The following is a 21,874-nucleotide window of genomic DNA, read 5'->3' on the forward strand; positions in this document are numbered from 1 at the left end:
AGTGCTGCAGCTCCTGGGGGAGCAGATTGTCCCTTCCCACCTCTCAGCTCTGCCGGGTCTCACTTTAGTGTCTTTAAAAGCTCTCCAAAACAACATCCAGCGGCTCAGGAAACACTGGGCCAGCACATAAAAAGCAGGTCACCTCTCAGGAGTGCGTGCAGATCCCAGGCAAGCCACCTTCTAAAATTAGAGGTTGTGTTGTTCTTTTGTTTGTGCTACAGACGGGTTGTTTCCACAAGAAGGAGTGGATTGTGAGCTGAACCTGAGCTGTAGCACATGCGGTGCCTGCTGAGAGGGGACAGGGATTTGCTGTGTGTGCAGATGGACAAATCCTGCACCCGGTGAGCGCTGCCAGCGGTGTCCAACAGCCTCGCCCTGCTGCAGCACTGGGCAGACCTTGAGCGGGGAACTGCCGGGGGCAGCTGCTGCTCCACTCTGCCCTTCTGTTCCCCAGGCCCTGCAAAACTGCTCTGCATTCCAGGTACATTTTACAGAGGTTCTGTTTTGATTTGGGAAACATTTAACTCATCTTGGGCTTGGCCACTTTATTTATGAAGGAAAAGCAGAGCAGTAGTTTAGAGATAAACAGAATCCGAGATTGCTACAGAAATTGATTTGCCTAGATCTCTTCTGTAATTCTAATATTACTAGATATGCCATCATCAAATGTTTAGAATACACTTACCTACACTCATCGTTTGTGCAAGGATTTTGGTATAAAGAAGTTTTTCAGAGAAACTGAAAGTGCTTAAATGTAGACCTCTAACTTTTTTCCTTTGCTGCTATACTATTGCACAATTAAGCTCTTATTTTTGTTAGTTTTTCTATTTCCTTAATGTGGGAGCAATACAAAGTATGTTGAAGTAGAACCTGAGGTGTTGGGAATGTAATGTAAGTATGGATTTATTTCTAAAAAGAGAAAAAAGTCAAGCAGAAGTTAGTTGTATATTTTTTGACAAAGAAGAGCTCTGTAGTGGTGTTTGTTTCATAGGCTGTGCTGACACAGGGACAAGGTCTCACCTCCTGGTCAAAACCAGCCCAAACCCCAGAGATTTCGGAGGACTCTGCAGAGGCTGGAGAGCTGTAGGAATACAGGGCCAGGCTCCATCCTGACAAGTGCAGACACAGCTCCTGCTGCCTTTGCCTTGCTCTGGCAGAGCTGAACGAGGTCCAAAGTGTTGGTGTGAGGCTCATTAGCACCAGTGCAGACCTGCCTTGCACAAGGGTATGCTGCAAGCCAGTGCTAAAGCTTTCCTGGCCTAAGGAACTGAGGGAAACTTGGGTGACAGTAAAGCAGCTTTAGAATTGTTCCGTGTTTTTGATAGCTGTTAAATGTTTCTAGTGTTTCCTGTATGAACTATCAGGTGTGTTAAATCACAAAACAGCAGAACACAGCGGGGGCTTAAATTTAGACTAGTTCAGAGAAAGTAGTATACACATAGCCCCTGCTCCTTGCCCCAGGAAGAGAGGTGGGGACAGATTGCATCAGTTGGCCTAATCCCAGATGAGACACATGTGTGATGACAGACCCATAAACTAGTGGGAACATTTAGCATAACAACGTGCACGTTGAGGGGATGTGAGGGGACAAAAAGGAAGCAAAGGTGTGCTTTCCTCCTGGAGTCAGACACCAGCTGAAGGAGCCCTGCTCTCACTAGCAATGTGTTTCTAGTGTGCTTCAACTTGGCTGGCTTGTGATTATTTTTGATCCTCACATCCAAACACTGGGAAGTGGAAGCTGTTTCTTGTTCTGATGATCACCCTCTCTTACAGTCCCACTGAGAGAAGGGTTTAGGATGGGTTTGGGGTAAGGAGAACAAGAAAATGAGAGATGTGGAGGAAAGGGAAGAAATGGGATCTTTAGGAACAGAAGGGAAAGGAGAAGGCTGGAGCAGGAGGATGCTAAACAAAATGGAGTAATGTGACCACAAGAAAGGATTTCCAGAAAACAGAGATGTGAGGAATCCCTTCTGATCACTGGTGAGAAGGCTTGCTTCAGCTTTTTAAGGCTGGATCTCTACCCTTAAAATGGCACACATTTAGGCAGTTATCCCTCAAGAGAGCTCTGAAAGGGGGGGAAATTTTACTTCTAAGGTTCCTCTTCAAGTGTACCCCAAAATAATCAATGAGTATAAAATTGTTACTAAAATGAATATTCTAATTTTGTGAGTGTCCAGCTCTGTTTTGGTGGGGTTTTTTTTGTTTTGTTTTGGTTTTTTTTGTTTGGTTTTTTGTTGTTGTTTTTTTTTTGTGTGTTTTGTTTTTTTTTTAATTAATAGACTTTTGATTGACATGCTGAATCCTGGCCTATAAAGGGATCAGAACACAGCAATGCTTGCATTGTGTGAATGGCAAAGGTAGAGTAAATTTCTGGCTTAACTTTTCCAAGCTCTTTAGGACCAACTTTCCTTGTGTAAGTGTTAGCAAAGAAATAATTCATGCATGCTTATGGATTCTTTCATGCTTGCATGATTTTAATCATAATTAAATAGTACACATCTGAGATCCAAAGGCAAACCAGAGTCAAGTGTGCCTGACTCATTTCTCCTCTCTGAACAAAAATGGGAAACATCAAACCTCTGTCTGAGGCTGTTCTGGTAGCTTTACCCTGCTCTCTCATGTACATATCCTTAGGTAGATAACTGATACTTGCTGAATTCTGTAGCAATTGGTTACAGGAGGGGAAAATTTGTGTTCTCTTGTGCACAGGGAGAATCTCTTGATGGTCTGAAATGTGCAACTGGGCTTTTCTTATTTGCAAAATGGACTGAAGCAGGTCTGGAAATATGATTTGTCTTTTCTCATAACATATGTCAATGAAGTAGGGATTGAGGAAAACTGATATAAGCAGCATAAAATAATCTTTTTTAATCCAACATTTCCTTGGTATTTGTGAGACCCACTCAGAATATTTTTTAATCCTGTATGTAGTGTCCCTGTGCTCATGCAGTTGCTTTGGTACTGAGTGCTGGTGTAGATGGATCAGGACTAAATAATGAAATATTCAATGGAAAAAGCAGGTTTCAGTAGGGATGGCACCTTCTTGTGTGTACTTGTAAAGCTGAACACTGGAAGTTCTTTAACATAAGCTACAGGATAATAACACTTGTGCAGATGTTTTGAAATATGTATTATTGGTTTTTTTCCCTAGCTTTGTCTCTCTCTCATGCTGCTCCATGCGTCTTTTCATCTGTCCCTTATAATAATGGAGCCAAATGTAGATATCTCCAAGGTAGGACACATCAGTCATTTTTCTGTATGGGGAAATACACAGACTGGTGCTGCATTAAAGAATGCAATATGAGCTCAACCTGTGCATCAAAGAACCCACAAAAGAAAGCCCCAGATTAACCTCTCAGTTAAAGTTTCTCTTCTCTGTCAGTTTTCAGATAGTCATCAGAGAGGGATGAACTCATGATGCAGAATTGTGATCAAAATATTGAAAATAATTCACTCAACAGCCAAGCATGAGCCTGCTGGAAAGCAGGCTTCAGTGGTTGCTGTTTCTATGGGTGGGTTTTAGCTGGAACTCTGGTCAGCACTGCATTTCTTCCATCAGCTGAGGTGGTGGTGATGTGACTCTAGGACTGTGGTGTTGTCCTCCCTTCCCCATTCACCCTCTGGCTTCTCAAATCATTATAAATGGGTTTTCTCTCTATATTGGGTATTGATAAGGAGTACCTGAGAGTTGTGATCTTATTATCCTTCTTGCTTTTTTTCCCATTTGGAAGCAAGTCCTTTTTGTTTGTTTACAAACTGCTGGATCCAATTTCATTCTGTTACATAGAAGATAGTAAATCCAGCTGAGCACCTACATTCAGTTAACTACAAGAAGCTTTCCACCTGGCAAGCATGCAACATTTGAAATATTCCTTCCTTCCCGATACTGAACCAAAATTCTCTCTATTTAAAATTGCATTTAGTTGCATTTTCTTGGAGACAGTTAAAAAAGTGGAAAACATTTATTCATTGCAACAGATCAATTAAAACTAGGTAGGTAAAACTAATTTACCAACCAAGTAACTTTTGATTGTAGCTAAGTGATCTCATTTATAAAAGATGACCTTCATAGGAGCAAGGTATTTTCAGGTTCAAGTCACCTGTAATTTTTCAGGACAAAAACACAAAGATTTTGTTTGTAGATAATGAGTGTTTAGATAGCATCGGTGACTCACGGAGAAACTGATTAGAGAGTCTGCAAGAGGAGATGCAACCCTTGCAACAATTCTGTGTGGATCCCAGGGCTGATCAGTGTGAGAACGAGATGATTATGCCAGAAGCCTTCAGTTCAGAGAAAAGACAGCTTGGAATGCAGGAGAGGTTATAAAACCATTGGTGAGATGAGATAAAGACTGGCTGTTCAGCAGCTCCTCTAATTCAAGAGCTCTGGAGGCATTGCACAAGCCTGATGGAGTCAGTGTGTGGGGAAATCCAGGGTGAACTTGGGGAGCTTATTCCCAAAGGACATCAAAGTCTCCTTGCTTTGAGGGAGTGAGGTGTTACAGGGAATAGAAATGTGCTGAGGACACAGCTGATTTGGAGCATGGTTTTGTTGGTTTTGCTGTGCAGAAAGACAGCTGGGCATTTGAACTGCAGTAAACACAGTGAGACTTCAAGTAGGTGCCACATAGCTGAGGTGTTATCAGCCATCTTCCTGCTCCACTGACAGATTCCATGAGCAAGGGAGGGCACTGCAGACAGGCCCAGGGTGACAAACAAGGATGGTTTCACTGTGCCTGGCAGGAACAGCAGAATCCTTCACTGATCTGGTAAATGGGCTCAGCTGCCAGCCCTGCTCCGTTCAAAGCTGTGCTGAGGATTCTGTGGTAACAAGTTGTGCAAACACAGGAGGCAGAGGATGGCCTCTGTGATTCCCAAAGTGGGGAGTGGGCACACCTTGCTGGAGATGGCCCAGGGGGCACTCGGGGAGCAGGCCTGGGGTTGGAAGCAGCACACTTTACCTGCAGGATTCCTGCTTTGGGGCTGATAAGGACAGGAACTGCATGACAGTCCATTTGTGGAGTGAAAAGGGGTGGAGCACGGTAATTAGGAAATGCTGGCCTGGACAAGTGTCTGTGGTGGCAGCCAGGAGGAAACTCTCCACTTTGCCCTGCTCCTGGCAGCAGCAGCAGCAGCACTGCTGTCCTGACTCACTGGTGAGGATCTGGCACATTTTTTACCCCTGCCTTAACTCTTGCAAGAACCTTGGAAACAGCAAAATTAGCATTTCCTTGATATTCTGGGGCCTTGGACACTTACTGAAGCAAGGATCAGTGAGTTTCCAGCTCAGCCGGGCTCTGGAGGGATATTGGTAGGACAGAGCTCCTGTAGCACGTCCCTCTTTGAGTCTCCTCACCCTGACTGAAGTGCTCAGGCATGCCAGAAGGAAGCTTTTTTTTTTCTTGGCAGAAGTTGCTGGTTATATTTAAAAGAACTATTCTGGAGCTTGGAATTTTAATTATTTTGCATCAACTTTTGATTAAATTGTTGCTATTAAACAAAGGAGTCATCATCTGGAAAAGACCTTTAGCTGGCTGGGAATAACTGCTAGACGGTGTGTTTATTTATTTCAGTTCAAATCTGCTGCTGTTAGACTTTGGATTTCTTTTCCCGAAGAAACATGGGGATGAGTGGCACATAAATCAAAATTTTATTCTGAACAAATTGCCTTGTTCTGAATTGCATAAAACATTTGATCTTTTTTTTTGCTATAAAATTTCAGGGTACAAGGATCATTAACATTAAAGATAACATGAAATCCAAAAGTGTTTGTTGACAGGAGATGGAAGCTTCTCTTCATATGAGACTTTTTCTTGTTTCTCAGCTAAAACTGGCCTGTTGTGGCTGGCTGTGATGTAGCAGCACTACAGCCAGGAGTGGTGGTGAGCTGCACCCAGTTTGATTGAAGGTTTTTTTTTCTGCATGGTGAAAAAGGGTATTCTCACCCAGCTAAAATAAATTACACCTACTGTAAATTTTATTAGCCATCAGTTTTTGCCTGGAAAAGAATATGAGAGCTAAGAAAAATTAACCAGAGACATTTGAATGTAATTGGAACATATGACAGCAAAATGGTCACTGCTTTTACAGCAGACAGTTAAAAAAATATTTTTATCACCTCATGTTGTACTGAATATCCTCAGATCCATGACAAATGCACAGCTGGAAATGAGAGGTGACAGGTTGACCATTTTCTTCCACTCATGGTTACTTTTCTTCTAGGAATGTGGCTGAAAACTTTTCAGGAACTGTGAAAGAAAACAGCATCACTGTTCCTCAGCAAAAAGCTGCATTTCTGCCGTGGTGGAGACTTCAAACAGACCCACAAACTGCTAATGCACCTGCTCAGCTGTGTGCTGAAATGGCAATAATGAATAATAAATGCTGCTGCCTCCTTCAGAATATTACCAACCCTTCTTTTCACAGGAACGTTTACAAAATCCTAAGTCATCCTGTGCCCAGACTGGCCATAAAAATATCTTACACAGATTACAGCAGAACTCCTTGTGTTGTAACAAAGGCTTTAATTTTTCTTCCTGTTTGCCTTGGACTTCCCAGTCGTTTGTATTTATTTATAAGTGACTTCCAGCTGTACCCCTAACAAAAATTCACTGATGCAAAGACTTGATATATAAGGTTCTGGTCATCACACTTGCTTAAATTTGTGAACCTCACCTGTATGAGAAGTGTGTCTATAAAGGAAAAATCCTCAGAACGTATAAAACTTGTTTTTGTAAAGTTTGAGTTGATCAGGCTTGTTGGCCACTGGATTGATAGGTGATCTTCTGGAGCAACAGCTTTTGGTTTCTTTTCCCAGCCTTGATGTTGAGGAACTTGTTTATATGGAATTTCAGCTTTGTTAAGTACTTTCAAACTAAATAGTAAGGGGTTATTTGTGTCTGCAGCCATTACAAGGCAGATACTTTCCAAACACTCAGAAAATTCCTAATTCGAGTGAGAAAAGAAGGAAACAGGAAAAAAATTGCACTTAAGCCAGACCTGAGTAACACAAGTAACACACCAAGGAAAGGTCTGTAAGAGAACTCCCTCTGGGAGGGGAGCAAGGCTGGTGCCTGGATGAACTTCCAGGGCATCAACACGAATGGATCATTCATGGCAAGTCTCTGTCTGGTGGAGAGAACACAGGTCTTCCTTACCCAGTGGAAGATCTCTGTAATTCTGTCAGGCTCTGTCTGACCTGTAATTATGGCCCTCTGCTCTTTTATTAATTTACACTCCTGTTTTACTTTGCTTGTGTCCAAGCACATCCATATTATGATGCAAATTCACCAGCAGCATGAAGGCCAAGTTCCAAGTTAAGTGCTCCTAAGGGAGGTTTTGTCATACTTGTTCAAATCACGAGTCAGGGAAAAAAAAAAGAAAGCATACATTCAAACCATTAATTTAACATGTTAGTGCAGATCTGGATTCATTAATAAAATACAAACTTGCTGATGACCAAACTGGTGCAAACGTAGATTTAATTTACCCATGTGAGAGGTTTATTTCACTGTGTGCCTCTCCAGGAAGTTCCCATGGAGTGAAATTCCCAGAATAAGCATGGCTGTAATGCAACCCTGCATCAAACAAACTGAAGTTTGTATGTATAGACCACTTGGCTAATTCCAAAGGAAATATACATGATGTTGGTCTTAATGTGTTCAGCAGCTTTGTTTCTTAAGAAGGGTAAAGAAATATCTTTGGACATTTCCTTCCAGAGGATTGCAAGTAAGGTACTACAAATTTCGAGTATTTTGTTTTAAAATAGTTTCCTTTGTAAGGATAACAGTTAACTCCTGTCTCCATGTCTGTAATTACAAGAAACATCCCACAGAACCCCAGAATGGTTTGGGTTGGAAGGGTCCTTAAAGATCATCCAGTTTCAACCCCCTGCTATGGGCAGGGAGAACTTATCTGCAAATTTATCTTCCATTTGTCCTTCTGGCACGCCGATTTCACCGAGTCTGCACGTGGGGAAAAGCAGGAGGCACCATGAGAAATGCTGGCCCCACAGCATCTCCTGTTTCAGACCTGTTAAAACAATGTCCCTCTCTTCTGCCCTGGCAACAAGTTCCAGGAATGTGTTACCTGCTGTAATTTTTAACCGTTTGTAGTGGAATTGATGCTTCTCATTCCCTTTTCAGCGTTGATCGGATCTGCTCCCTGCACGGTACTTAAACTTAATCCTAACGGGCCCTGGTGAAGTTGTTTCAGCTGGTGGCCCTTTAAACCTCTTTCTGGACATTTCTCCCTCTGCTGTAGTTGGTAAAAGAAACCTGCTGTTGGGAGCACGGGGCAGCCATGGAAGCTCCGGCCAAAGTGTCCCCAGCATTCCCCAGCGAGGGAGGCTCAATAAAGACCTGCAGGGCCGATCAATGGCTTTGGCGTTTCCCTTCCCCGCTGTGCCCGCGCCGAGCCGAGCCGAGCCGAGCCGGGGTGGGCGGGCAGGGCTCCCACCCGGGCCCGCTCGGAGCTTTTGCGTTGGAGCTGTGGTCGCTGTCCTGCCGCTCCCCCCGTGTCCGTGCCCAAGGGCCGCTTCCTCGGCTGCTCTCCGCGGTAATTAAACGACTTCGCCGTCCTAAGCCAGAACCGGGGCGAGTGCCAGAGAGGAGTGAAACTTTTCCGTCGCGACTTTGGCCGTCACCGCCCACCTTCCCGGTCACTGCCCGTCCCCTCCCTCCCTCCCGGTCGGCGGCTCTGGCTGTCCCTACGGTCCCCCCGCTCCGCCCAAAACCCAAAAAGCGCGATCCGCTTTGATGTAGCCTTCAGAAAAGTTCACTTTATTTACAAGGGGGGCTCCCCTCTGTTTACACACGCACATTTGTAAAATTAGCCAAGCCCCCTGATAAAAACGCAAAGGAACGGCTGAGAAATAAATAAACCTCTCCCACCCTCCTTGACGGAAAGGCTCCAAGCCAGCGGGGTTCTGGTCGCTCCCTGCCCGGGGCTCAGGCGATCCTGCTGCAGAACTCGTCGAAGTCCCTCTCCATGAAGAGCTCGCTCTCGATCACATCGTCCTCCGAGGGGAAGTACTGCTGGCTCTCCTCCTCCGGGGAGCCCGCGGCTGCGTGGCCCCAGGCGCCGGCCCGGGCTGGCGGGGAGCGGGCGGCGGGCCCCGGCTCCCCCGCGCACTCCATCAGCGCCCCGCGGGCGTTCTCCAGCACCCCCAGGTACGAGTCCATGTCCAGCGCGTCCATCTCGCAGTCCGACCCGCCGCTCTCGGTGCCCACCGAGTCCGAGCGCAGGTGCATGAGCTGGTACTTCTCCCGCATCAGGAACTGGTTGGTGTTGCGGGGCGCCCGCATGCCCGGCGCCCGCCGGCCCAGCACATTGACGGGCCGCAGGGAGAGCAGCACCCGCGGGCGCGCCGGGCGGTGGCAGCGGCGGAAGGCGCGGCAGTGCTGCTGCTGCAGCTGCTGGTGCTGGTAGTGCTGGAAGTGGCTCTGCGTGCGGCTGCCCAGGAGCTTCCGCGCCCCGCCGGGGACCCTCCCGCGCCGCCCGGGCGGCCAGCGGGAGCGGCTGCCGCCCCGCCGGGGCTCGCCGCCCTTGAGCGGCGTCGGGGAGGCGCCCCCCGGCACCCCCTCGGCCCGGGCGGGCTCCCAGGGCGGGCACACGATGAACTCCGCGCGTCGCAGCATCGCGGCCCCCCGGCCTCTCACATGCTCCGAGCCGCCGGGACGCCCCCGCCGCGCTGCTCCTGCGCCGTCGCCTCTCCGGCGCGTCCTCCGCTTCTCTCCGGGCTGAGCGGCCGCTTCCCAAGAGCCCTGCTGGGGCCTCTGTGGGCGCCTCTACCTTTTCACGATCCGCTCTGTTTTTTTCTTGAGCGGAGCCCGTCGGCAGCGCATAGCCTGGCTGAACGGCTGCGGGCTGCGGGGCAGCTTGACGGGTTCCAAGCCGCCTCTTCGGAGATGGTCTCGCCTACTACCCGGCCGGGCGCTGCCGGGCTGTCAGCGCTGCGACGGGCACGGTGGGCCGGGGCAGGGCCCGGGAGCGAAGCGAGCGAAGGGAGGGGAAGGCGCCGGGATTCAGTAACCGCACACTGAACGCGCGCACCACCCGCCGCCCCGCGCCCACTGCCGACGCGCTCCTGCGCGACTCGTACTTATTACCTCCGGCGCAGTCCAACTGCGGCCGCGCCGCAGGGGGGGCCCGGGGCAGCACAGCCGCTCCTCAGCCGGCCTGTCCCCGCCAAATTTGGCCCTCCGCGCCCGGAGACCGCGGGCGCTCCGCGTCACTGCAGGCTGCGCGCTCGTAACTCCCGTGTTATCCCGGGTTATCCCGGTTTATCCTGGGATCTCTTCCCCCTTGGGCACGCTTTGGCTTGGCTCAGAGCTGCGGGCGCATTTTGTTCATCCCCTATTCACGAAGGCCGTTTACGCTCAGCTCCCCGCGCAAGCACCGTTGCCCGACTGCCCCTTGCAGCGGCGCTACGCAAAGCGCGTACGGCGCCCGTCCCTTGCAGCGGCGTACGCAAACCCCTACGCAAAGCGCGTACGGCGCCCGTCCCTTGCAGCGGCGCTACGCAAACCCGTACGCAAAGCGCGTCCGCCGCCCGTGAGGGGCGCGGGGGAGGATGGTGGTGGTGAAATGGCCGCGGGAGCAGTGGGGAGGGAGAAGGAGCGGCCTGAGGCCGGCACCGAGCGCTGGAGACGCCGCGGTGCTCGGTGCCAGTGCCCGCGGCCGCCCTTCCTCTGCAGCTCCAGGCTGCGGCCGGCGCCACCGCCGGGCAGCGATGACCTTCCCGCGGGTCCCACAAAATGGTGCCCGCGCCTTCTCCCTCAGGCGCTTCACGCCAGGGGATTCCCCTCCAGGGACTTCACGGTGGTTTTCTCTTTTTTTCTTCTTCCCTTTAACCTGTCCAGCTGAATCGATGCTTTTTCATAAGTCTAGAGTGAAAAATGAGAGCAGAGACATTAATTCTTTTAGTTTGGAGAATGCCCCAATTACTTGTGCTGGGCTTTGGTCCCTCTACTACAAATTTCCCTTCATTTTCCTGTCTGTTTTGGGTGGTGTCTTTCTGCCGTGTATGTAACTAATCTGACCATGACTTCCCTGTTCACCCCGTCCCCATGGCCAATCTGTTCATGGAAAACAAGCTCTGTGTTGCCCAAACGCTTCCAAGTAAAGGCTGTGCATGACCCAGAGTAGCAACTCCCATGCAAAAAACATTTTATTACAAATTAACAAAAAAAACCTACAAGATATACAAGGGGAGATAAGGTAAAAGTCTGGATTTGGGCTAAGTACAGAGTTGACGTTGCCGAAACCAAATTGCTCACATTTGTCAGTTTCACTACCTTAGAGTGTGTATTTCTAAGCAGTGTTTGTTTCAAATTCCATTCAGCAATGATATGGTATTCAATTTAAACTCAGCTGGTGTTACCACCTGTGTGTTTTACAAACTAAAGGCCAAAATGGAAGGAGTTGGCACTGGAGCAAGCAGCAGCTGTCTAAAATCTGCAGCCTCAGATCTGAGGGCATGGGAGAGCAGGGGGAGGCTGCAGCGCTTTCAGAGTTCGTGAGGATGTTTATAAAGAAATGCCACATCATGTGGTGGAATCCACATCCCGAGTTGTCACAGGCTTTTTCGTAGATGTATTAGGCAGCTGTGTGGCTTGAATAAACTTCTGCCATTCCAAACTTCCCTCCTGGATACAGAACATCCCAGAACTCTGTGTTTGCACAGAGGACTCTGCCATGGCAACCGCACGCACCCAGTTTCTCCTGTGTGGCTGATCAGCCCAGCTCAGTCTGGCCTCAGTTTCTATTTTCTCTTCTGTTTCTCCGAGTGTGGGGCATATTGAGTCTGCATTTCTTTTAGCTGTTCTAGAAGGATGTAGGAAATTTTGTGTAGAAAGAAGTCTTGTGCTGCTTTGTGCGGGAGAGAATTCCAGTTAGTGTGCCTCTCTTCACATCTGGATTATCTCTAATCCACCCACTGAAACTGCCCTGCACAGATCTGTTAAATCATCCTGTACCCATCCTGCAAATCCAAAACTAAAGCTTTTATTGAAACCTTTATTGGTACCTACACCTCTATGTGTAAGAAAGTTTTTAGAGCAATTTGTAATCATTACCTGGAAGCAGATGAATTATTTGTGCCATTATTGACCTGGCCTTCATTCCCCAGGCTCTGCTCTGGGCAGGATTCGGGTGTGCAGGCTGGGAAACCTCCTTCCCTCACCTTCTTGGCTCACTTCTATTTTTCTCTGTCGAGAGCCTTTTCACAGCTGTTTTCAGCACTGGAAAAATTGGAGGAAATGTTTTTTAATGTATCATGAAATGTTTTGTAATTTCTCAGTGGTTGCCAACCAACTATAGTATTTTTTTCAAAGCCTTAAGTTTCCTTTGACATGGGGGAACCCATCTACAAGTTTGGTTTTTTTTTTTATTTTAGCAGCAGAGGAGGGACTTCTGTTACAGTCTTGACTTGGTATCTTGAGATATTTAGGAGTATCCCTTTAACGGAGGTAAGTAAGGCCGAGCTCCCGAGAGGAGCTCGGGAGAGGCCCTTGGTTTCCGGTTACTGGGAGAAGCGCAGTGTCGTGGTTTCGCTGGGTTATTGCCGGTGGGGTTCTCCAGGCCGCCCAGCAGAGCTCCTGCCCGGGTGTGGGCTCGGGGCCCGCGGCTGAGGCCGATCCCCGGGTCGAACCGGGCTGCTTTGGCCGCCGGGCCGTGAGGGGAACTGCGGCCCCGCCCCGTCAGGGGCAGCGGGGCGGGAGCGCGGGAAAAGCTTCCCGCGCTGCCTCGCGCCGCCGCGACGCACCGCCCCGGGAGAGCTCGCGCCCAATGGGCGACCGCCTTACAAAGCTCCTCCGTGCGGCCGCAGAGAGCCGCGCGCTGATTGGCCGCGGCGCCGGCGGTGCTTCCGGCCATGCTGCGCCGGGCGCGATTGCATCATGGCGGGACGGAGGTGAGCGGGGCGGCACGGCCGGACCGGCCCTGCCCAGACCCACCCGAGCCTCGGCGCCTCCCGGCCCGGCCAGCCGGGCTTGGCTCATGCAGGCGGCGGCAAGCTCCGAGACGCGAGGGCGGGCCGGCTCCAGCGGCGTGCCGGGGCAGCCGGTGCTGGGCGGCACCTTCGAGGTGTCCCGGAGAGCGGCGGCTCCGGGCCCGGCCGTGCCTGTGCTGTCCCCGCGGGAGCGGGGTCCGGCCGGGCTGGCAGCTCCCTGCCGCGTTCGGCCTTGTTAGCTCGGGTTTTGTGTGTACGGCGTCGCGTTCGTGTGTGTGTGTGTTTTACTGCCTGGGCGCTGTACAGATCCTCTGCGTTTTCGGCAGTTTAGGGGCTAGTTATGGGATCTATAAAGATGCCTTATTGCAGGGCTCAAGAGTTCGCATATCTTGGTTTCATTAGTTATTTATACAAAGAAGTTAAGGTCCCTTCAATGTGTAATATGTTTTAAGCATTCCCTTAAGCATCCTTTTAATAGGAGGGGTTGATGGATGCACCCTTGTTATTGCTGCAGCTGCGGTGGCTGGTATCTCCAGCAAACATTGGCTTCCACACCCCGGGAGCCTTTCGGAAATTTAATTCGGCTTTGTGGTGACATGCTTAGAAAGCAGCTGTCAGGTAATAGAATCCAGTTGTCATATAAAAGCAGTGCTCAGTTACTCAGCTGACACTGGTTTCTGAGTTTGTATTAAAAATACGTAGTTTAAAGCTATTTCAAGATTTCTTCTTTTCACAATGACATGTTACATTTTTAATCAAGGTAGCATGATGACGACAAAAATTTCTTATGCCATCACAAGATACAGTGTAAATGGGCTCCTGATAGCATGTATCTATCAACTTTTTGTATCTAAAGGCAGCATTAATTGATGAGTATGCTTACTGCTTTAGCAGTGTTTTAATTGGCCTTTCAGTGTTCAAGGAAACTCTCGCAGGGGGACAGCTAGGCTAGTGTTGCAGTTTTATTCCATGTATAAAACACCAGCACAAGCTTTTTCAGAAGCAACATTTGTTCTGTAGTTCAGCATTCTGTTCCCATCCATCCTTCCTTTTCCTTTAAACTTGGTTGTTTCCACCCCATCTAGAAATGGAAGATTTTGACTCTAGGGTGAACAGTTTAGACTGATATTACCCCAGAACAGTACCTAAAAAGTACCTAAACAATACCTAAAAAGGCAGAAATGGGGGGCCAGGTGTGCATGGAAAACAGCATTGTTTAACTTTGGAGAAGGCACCCGTAGGAGGAGAAAGGAAGCTCCTTGTCTTTGGAAGGAATTTTGGTCTCTTTTATAGAATAGTTTGTGGGAGAAGGTGACTGGAATCAGTAAGACACTGATCATAAACCTCTGGAAATCAGAAACCTTTTGTACACCTTTAGTTCATCATGTGTATTTATACTTGCCATTTCTCTGTCAACGAAATGATTAATATCATGAAATCCACTTTGTTTAATCATATTCCTGATATATAGAAAGTATAACAATATTTCTCAAATGTGGGTTCACTTCATTCATAGTGGTGTTTTATTTGAATTTTTATTGTTTTTAATAAAAAAAAAGTTTTAAGAAAAGCACACGAGAACTTGCTTTTATGGTTTTAATGCATTTTTTTTTTCTTGTAGATAAGAAGCCCAGCTTAATTCTCAGACTGCTGTAGTACAATCTCCAAACTTTGACACCTTTGCTAGTGAATGTTATTGTCCTCTAGAAAAGTGAGTGTACTTAATAAAAACTTGCTTAATGGTGCATTGTCTTAAACTCTAAGACTTCTTGTCGGCAGAAAATTAACAGAGAACCCTTCATGTGTTTACTGATCTCTGTAAATGTGAAGTGTTGTCTGAAAGTAGGGTTTTATTAGACATGTTTGTATAATTTCTGTAATATGGTTTGTGATGTTTTTGCTCAGTCTGTGTTGAAGTAATGAAGTTGTCCATTATTATTTTTTGATTTAAAATACCTAAATTGCTTATAATGAGCTTTTTTTCTGTGCTGTAGAGATATTCACAGCTCTGTCTATAAAATGATTGTTAGAGCTTGGCTTTTTTTCTCAGCTGAGTTTGAGCCATGGCAAGATTTTCAACGTGCTTTTGCCTTTTAAGTCAGTCTGTTTAAAATTCTGTTTAAAATTCTAGATTCCCATAAAATTCTGGTTTGTAACTTGGAAAAAATAATTGCTAGTGACGGTTGCATATTAATTCCCAAGAGTATATTCTCCCCCCTGCTTCTGCTGCAGTAAGTTGGTGCTGTTGCAGAGGTGTGGATGGTTTGTGCCCTGTGGTTGCTGGAGGCTGCTGTGCCCGTGCAGTGCTTCAGTTGGGAGGATGGGCCCACAGTGACTCTGTGACTTACGCAGGGAGGCTGTGACCCGTGAGCAGCTTCCTCAGCCCTGTCACAGGCACACCCCAAACCCCAGCCTGCCTCTGCTTTCTTCAGACCTGACAGCTGGCCACTCTCCAAGCCCTTTGCAGTTATCACTAATTTGGGAGGGCTGAGCTGGAGCTGAGTAGAACATGCACATCCTTAAACCTCAGGTCAGCTGGCTTGTGGGAGATAAAAGCTTTAAGGCTGAATTCTTTTATCATTTCCACTGTCTCTGTGATCAGATCACTGAGAAAGGACACAGTCTAATCAGTGCTTTGAGGCAGAATGGTGAAAACTCTCCTACAGGTTGTGTGTAGAGTAACTCACTGTGCTCAGGTTGGTTATTGCCTCTTAAAATACATCCAGACCATATTCATGTGTTCCTTGTCAGCCCCTGATTTCCCTTCCAAATGCTGTGATGCCTGTGCACCAGGTTGTGGGATTCTCAATTATAATAATATGATAAAGGATAATTTGGGTTTATTGGTGAAGAGAATGATTTGTCATGAATATAGAAGTGGTGGAGTTGGTCTGTAGAACGTTTTTTCATAGGGGTTCAAGCCTTGAGCTGGCAATTGTTGTGGCATTCTGAGTTCCATTTAAGCAAATGTTTTGGAGCTTCAGCTGTCACTGAAAGAATTTGTCTTCGTGCATTTGCCTTTGTTGCTGCTTTATGGTTAGTACTTACAGACCTGGGTAAACACAAAACTCAAGCCTTGTGCCGCTACTTGCAATTCTCTAATGCTGAGTGAAGCTCAAGGCTGTAGTAGCTACTTCTGGTGTAAGTGTGCTCAGGAGCAGCAGCACTAAAGTGAGAGGTGGAAGAACCCTTTCATTCTCTAGCATCATCTGTTACAACCTTCATAACCGATTTTCTCCTGTTAGGGAGCTGCTGTCTCAGACCACCCTTATTCCCCAGAGCTTGTTTAATTCTTGCAGTGGCATTTTATGGAAATCTGACCCTTTTTCTATCTCATAGCAGGTCTGGAACCAGGCAACTGCCGTGTGTTCCTAATTATGTTGAGAATTCCTCTTCCCTGTGCTGCTTTTGCAGCATGGAAGTGGCCTGTTGGGACTTAAGTTTTAATGTATTTATAAAACTCATGTTTATCTTTGCAGTGTTTTTCAGCTGTGCTCTCTGCAGTCTGGTTGCTTTTAGGGGCATCTGAGATTGCTGGCACAGCCTGATGGAAAATGCTCTTTTAAACATCTAAGCAGTGTGAATAAATGTACAGTGAAAAGGAGCCCCTTCTTCAGTAGTTTAAAGTGACTCTCTGATACAAACTGGTGCTGAAGGGTCAGTTGAACTCAGAAGCTTTTCCTGAATAAAAAAACTCCAAACCTGAATCCAAAACATAATTTACCCTTTGACGGTTTTCTCTGGGAAACAGAAACAAAAACATGATAAAAAAGGGAACAATCAGTTGAGTGGAGAATCCTTTTCCTGTTCCAAAACTTTGGTATGAGTCAGTCAAAATTAGGCTTTTTTTTAGAATGGAGTGCTTGCTTCCATGCCTGCAATGAATCAGGCTCTTTGGATTGGTGGCATGGATTTGAAAGATATAAGTTGTATATGTAGAGTTATTTTTTCTCACTTCTATTCAGTGTGTATTTTTCTCTTCTTGATCCTTGTTGGGAAAGAATGGTTCAACAAGTTCCAGAAAACATAAATTTTCCAAATGAGGAAGAGAAGATATTGACGCTCTGGAAAAATCTTAATTGTTTCAAGGAATGCCTGAAGCAATCAAAGAACAGACCTAGGTAAGAATCTGTTACAAGCTGTAGCAACTGTGTGTGACAAGGGTTGGCTTGGCTGTAATTACTCTTTGTTTTTCCTTGATTCTGTAAACAGCAGCTGCTCCCTTTGCCAGCAGCAGGCCTGGCTCATGCTGCTGTCCCTTTATATTTCACTTGGTGAAGAATCAGCAGCGTTCAAACAGTTGTAATAAACCTGTAATTTCCTGCCTGGTGGGTTTGTAAGAGAAATGGGGAGGTAAGCAAGGAACTCTTCCCATTGTGGAGCGCCATGGGAATCCTGGTAGAACTGGCAGTGGTAGGAACTGGACAGGCTGGAATGTTCCTTCAGTCCCACTGCCAGCGTGGCACCTGTGCTGAGTGATTGTGGGAGAAATGGATATTTTCCAAGTGAAACACAAGTAGTATAAGCAATGGAGTCACCCTGTCTGAAGGCCTGCTGCTCAGTTTTTGCTTGAATGAGGAATGTTTTGTGTTGTAGGTTTAACTTCTATGACGGCCCCCCGTTTGCCACAGGGCTCCCCCACTATGGCCACATTCTTGCAGGAACCATCAAAGACATTGTGACCAGATTTGCTCATCAGAGTGGTTTTCATGTTGACAGAAGGTTTGGCTGGGATTGCCACGGCTTACCTGTGGTATGTGTCATGAATTTACCTGCAGATACTTCTGTTGGTTCCTCTTTCCCTGTTGTTCCCTGCTTATCACTCATATTTCTTTTGCTTTTATACCTGACATTGTTGCTAAAAGGGAAGTGGAAGTTCCTTGTCCAATGTGTTTCTCTGGTTTTTGTGTGTGGTGAGTTCAGGAGCTTCCTGTTGGTCATTGCTATGAACCTCTATTTATTTGGGTCATATTTCAGAAACTGGTGTTTTGTTTATTTTTCTAAAGAAACTAAAGGAACAGTCATGCCAGGGTGAGCATTTGAAATCCCTGCCTAGTTCAGGTGCAGCTCTCGTGAAGTCTCAAAAGGTTATAGGAGGCCCTGAGCCTCATTAGAATATATAGGAGTGTAAAGCATCCAGGGAAATCCTGAAAGCTTTTGATTGATGTTTTGTTTGCTTGTTTTCCATGCTCCCAGGAATATGAGATTGACAAGACTTTAGGCATTAAAGGGCCAGAGGATGTGGCAAAGATGGGGATTGCAGCTTACAACAAAGAGTGCAGAGGGATTGTGATGAGATACGCCAAGGAGTGGGAGGTGAGTGGAGGCTCAGTCCACCTTCTGCTGAGCATTTCTAAATGTGTTTGTGCAGAAGTGTTTCAAGTGGAGGAAACTTCATCCTTTTGTCTGATTATGTGCATAAAACTCTTGTCTTTAAGCTCCTGTGTTTCTCCCCTGTGATCCTGAAAGGGGAACAAAAAGAGCACCTTTGTGGCTCAGAGCAGACACTGCTGTGCTGTCCAGGGAAGGTTACTTGTAGGGTACCTGGAGCTCAAAGTGTCTAATGAAATACACTGAACACATAACAGATATGTTGAGCATTGTCTCTTTCTTTGTGTCTTCTCTTGTGTAGAAAATGGAAAGATCTGATTTTGGTTTTCTAATGGAGCTATTAAAGAAAATTAACATTAACCTCAATGCTCTTTTGCTCCTCCTTCCCCAATCTTTTCATTGCCATAGTGCAGGGCAGCAGCTTGTATTTTTGGAAGAGCAGAAATTCTCACATCTGGTTTTGTCACAAGAGGTGTGGGTAAACCCTCAGTCTTTCCAAAGAATATTGGTGTCAGCTTTGCATCCCAGGAATACTGGGAGAGTGTTTGTGTCTGCAAGTTTGAAGAATGGCAGTTCTCTAAAATTATTTACAATAAAGCTTTATCTTAACCATCATTTTTTTTCCCTAGGCAGAACAGTCCTAATTATTTTAATGTTTTCCTCCTGCAAAGACTCTTCTACTTCATCACACTCCACTGCATGTTTCTAGTCCTGCTGTATTTCTTTTCATGGAAATAGGAGTTTCTTACTTGAGTATCACTTGCCTCTTGCCTTTGGGGGCATTCTGAAGTTTTGGCCAATGTCTGAAGAAACCAGAGGTGCCCTGGGTAGAGAACTGTGGCCTAAACCTCAGTGAGTGGCTGGATGAAAAGCAGAAAGTTTGGGGTTTTTTTTCATATTACACTCTGAAATGTTGTATTTCAAACCCATCATTGATAATTCTTTGTTGCTTTTAGAAACAAAAATAGCAAGATTCATTCTGGTTTGTTACAGTGGTATAACCCAAGCTGGCAGCCAAGTACCAATGGGTGGAGATAAGAGCAGTTTAATTGAAACAAAATAAAATATTATAATGATGCTAATAATGATAATAATAATAGTAAAAGAGGAGAGAGTGAGGAATAAAAGCCAGGAAAACCAAGTGATGCCCAGTCTGGCTGCTGGGTGATATCTAACCCAGTGATTCACAGCTCCTGGTCAGGTCCCCCCAGTTCTCTGCTGGGCACAGTGCTGTGCTATGAAATGTCCCTTTGGGCACTTGGGATCAGCTGTCCTGGCTCTTCTCTCAGTCAGCTCCTTGTGCTGCTCCTGGCTGGCACAGCCTGGGAAACTGAGAGCTCCTTGCTTAGGGCAAGCACAACTCAGCAGCACCTAAGCCAGCAGTTGGGTTAACAGCATTTTTCCCATCCTAAATCCAGAACACAGCACTGTACCAGCTATGAAGAAGAAAATTAACTCTATTCCAGCCAAACCTGGAACATTTGCTGTTCTTTTCCATACCTTTTAACTTGCTGTCCTTCAGCAGCTGGTGTTTTTGCAGTGCTGGTTCATCCAAACACTTGATCTTTTGGGTGGTGAATGGATTTTGTATTTTGTTTTGTTCATAAACTTGTGCATGTGTATTTTAGATGATAAATAAAAATAATGACATTTGATTAAATATCTTTTGACTTGTAATAAATTCAAATATTTTGGAATAGTGGTGGGAGAGGAATTGCCAACATTCCTGTTAGTGTTTATTTTCTGCCTGGAGTGTTTACCAAATTTGAGCCTTATGAAAAAAGAGAAAAGGTTCCTTGGCTGTGTGAGATCTTACAATGCTGAGACCAAACATAATGCTCCAACTTTGTGAATCCTTGTTAATCAGTCCTAGGCTATGGATCTTATTAGTGGAGTGTGAGAGTGGCTTAAAGGTCAGGATGGAAACTGATCCACGTCAGGTGTTGTGTGAAAATGTAGAGGTGAGGGAATGAATGTGTTTTGTGTTCACTTTGCTGGTTTGACATTCAGTGTGGGCTGTGTGTGACAGTGTCAGGACAGGTGTCCCTGGCTTGGCTGTCTGCAGAGCTGGGGGGTTTGGATGGCTGTGAAATCCCACTTGTCCCAGTGAATCCCACAGCTGGCTCATTCCTCACTAGTGCCTGAATGTGACCATGACCTGTCCTGAGACAGGGGCTGGCACCTGTCACTCCTGTGGCTTTGGCAGCCCTCTCATGGCTCTGGGAAGTCAGGGAAGGCAGCTGGCCCTGGAATAGTTTGATAACTTGTCATGTATCAATTTCTTTCAGCATTTCTTTGTCTTCAAGTTACATCATGTTTTCATGGAACTGAAAGCTGATAGACTTCTGGGTTTTCACTGTCTCTGCAACAAGTAGTCTTAAAAATAGAAGTGAGACCACTGTCATGAAAAGCAATTTTCAGGCATTTGAACCTTGGCTGAACCTCGAGTGATCCACCATTTCTATTTGATGTATAATCCAAGTGATCTACCATTTAGCTGTGTTGAACACATTTGCCTGTTGTGTGACCTTGATTCTAAATAACCATGCTCATGGTTTCATTCCTTCTTTGATTTCTGCCTGTATGAATACACTGTTTGGAACTATTATCAGACTAAACTATTTTATAGGTTTATTTCATTGGGATGGCATAAACACTGCACTTAAAACCCAGCTGATTTTTATTTTACAGAATAAATATTGGTAATGTATTGTGGCAATGCATTAAGATGCCTTTCAATCTCTGTTTTTGTGTCCTAACAGTTCAGTGTTACCAGATTAGGACGCTGGATTGACTTTGAAAATGACTATAAAACTCTTTACCCCGAGTTCATGGAGTCTGTGTGGTAAGTGAACACACATTGCTGTAGGGATTTGAAATGTGAGAAAGGCTTCGCTCATTGCAAACGTGTTTTGATCCATGTATCACTAGAACTGTTCAGAAAACGCCAAATGCAGGTAAAACATCAGGTAGAGTAGTGAAATTAATGTGAAATCTCTTGATGTCCAAGTGATGGAATGAACTGTCCCATTTTTTCCTTCTCCAGGATAGCAGGACTTTGCAAAGTAAAGTGCAATAAAATAAAGTAACACTGCCTTTAGTAAGCCCTGAAATCTTACTGCTCTGTGCCAGTTTAAAAGCAGTTCTGAAGATCTATTAATGTGGTCCTTTGTTGGTTTAGGAAATTACATTCTAGCTCTGCATTCTTGATGTTCTTCACACTGTCAGCTGTAAATGGGCAAACTGTCCAAGCTCAGTTTGGCTCCAAACTCTTCTTCAAGCCTGATTTTAGAGGCTGCGAATTTGCTGTTATCTTTTTTTGGCAGCACAGTTTGACAACTGTCTTGGACTCCTGGTGCAGAGATTAATAAAGTTTGGGTGTTTTGGCCATGTATTCAAGGTGCCTGTTGGGATTTCAAAAGACAAAACAACCTAGCAGGTTAAGGATGATCAGGTTGGTTTAACACAGGGAAGAAGAAATGGCAGCTGTGAGTCCTTTGGGTGATAGAATGGTAAGGTAAGAATTGCAGGGAGAGGCTTAGCAAAGTATATGCTGACAAAAAGCCATTAAAAAGCAAATTATGTGCATAA

At 46.1% G+C, this 21,874-nt stretch overlaps 1 protein-coding gene, 1 long non-coding RNA gene and 1 other non-coding gene across 5 annotated transcripts in view; all 3 read left to right on the forward strand.

Annotated features, from left to right (window-relative positions):
• Positions 1-382: 382 nt before the first annotated feature.
• LOC140684972 (uncharacterized) lies at positions 383-6,339 on the forward strand. Its single transcript, XR_012058030.1, has 3 exons — positions 383-481; positions 3,152-3,232; positions 6,223-6,339. It is a non-coding gene; the product is annotated as an uncharacterized lncRNA (long non-coding RNA).
• A 6,441-nt stretch (positions 6,340-12,780) lies between these two features.
• IARS1 (isoleucyl-tRNA synthetase 1) overlaps positions 12,781-21,874 on the forward strand; it is a 93,517-nt gene continuing 84,423 nt past the window's right edge. For 2 of the 3 annotated variants that reach the window (XM_041718882.2, XM_030283417.4), the window contains exons 1-6: positions 12,781-12,913; positions 14,574-14,663; positions 16,954-17,073; positions 17,549-17,705; positions 18,149-18,268; positions 21,046-21,128. In XM_041718882.2, the coding sequence (XP_041574816.2) occupies positions 16,955-17,073; positions 17,549-17,705; positions 18,149-18,268; positions 21,046-21,128 (479 nt within the window). In that variant the 5' untranslated portion in view covers positions 12,781-12,913; positions 14,574-14,663; position 16,954. Of the gene's footprint in view, positions 12,914-14,573; positions 14,664-16,917; positions 17,074-17,548; positions 17,706-18,148; positions 18,269-21,045; positions 21,129-21,874 lie in introns of all 3 variants that reach the window. The other variant, XM_041718881.2, reaches the window with a different exon arrangement.
• On the forward strand, positions 15,221-15,354 carry LOC115497034 (small nucleolar RNA SNORA84). Its single transcript, XR_003962617.4, has one exon. It is a non-coding gene; the product is annotated as a small nucleolar RNA SNORA84 (small nucleolar RNA).

This window comes from Taeniopygia guttata, chromosome 12 (genome assembly GCF_048771995.1).
Source record: "Taeniopygia guttata chromosome 12, bTaeGut7.mat, whole genome shotgun sequence".
Taxonomy (NCBI): domain Eukaryota; kingdom Metazoa; phylum Chordata; class Aves; order Passeriformes; family Estrildidae; genus Taeniopygia; species Taeniopygia guttata.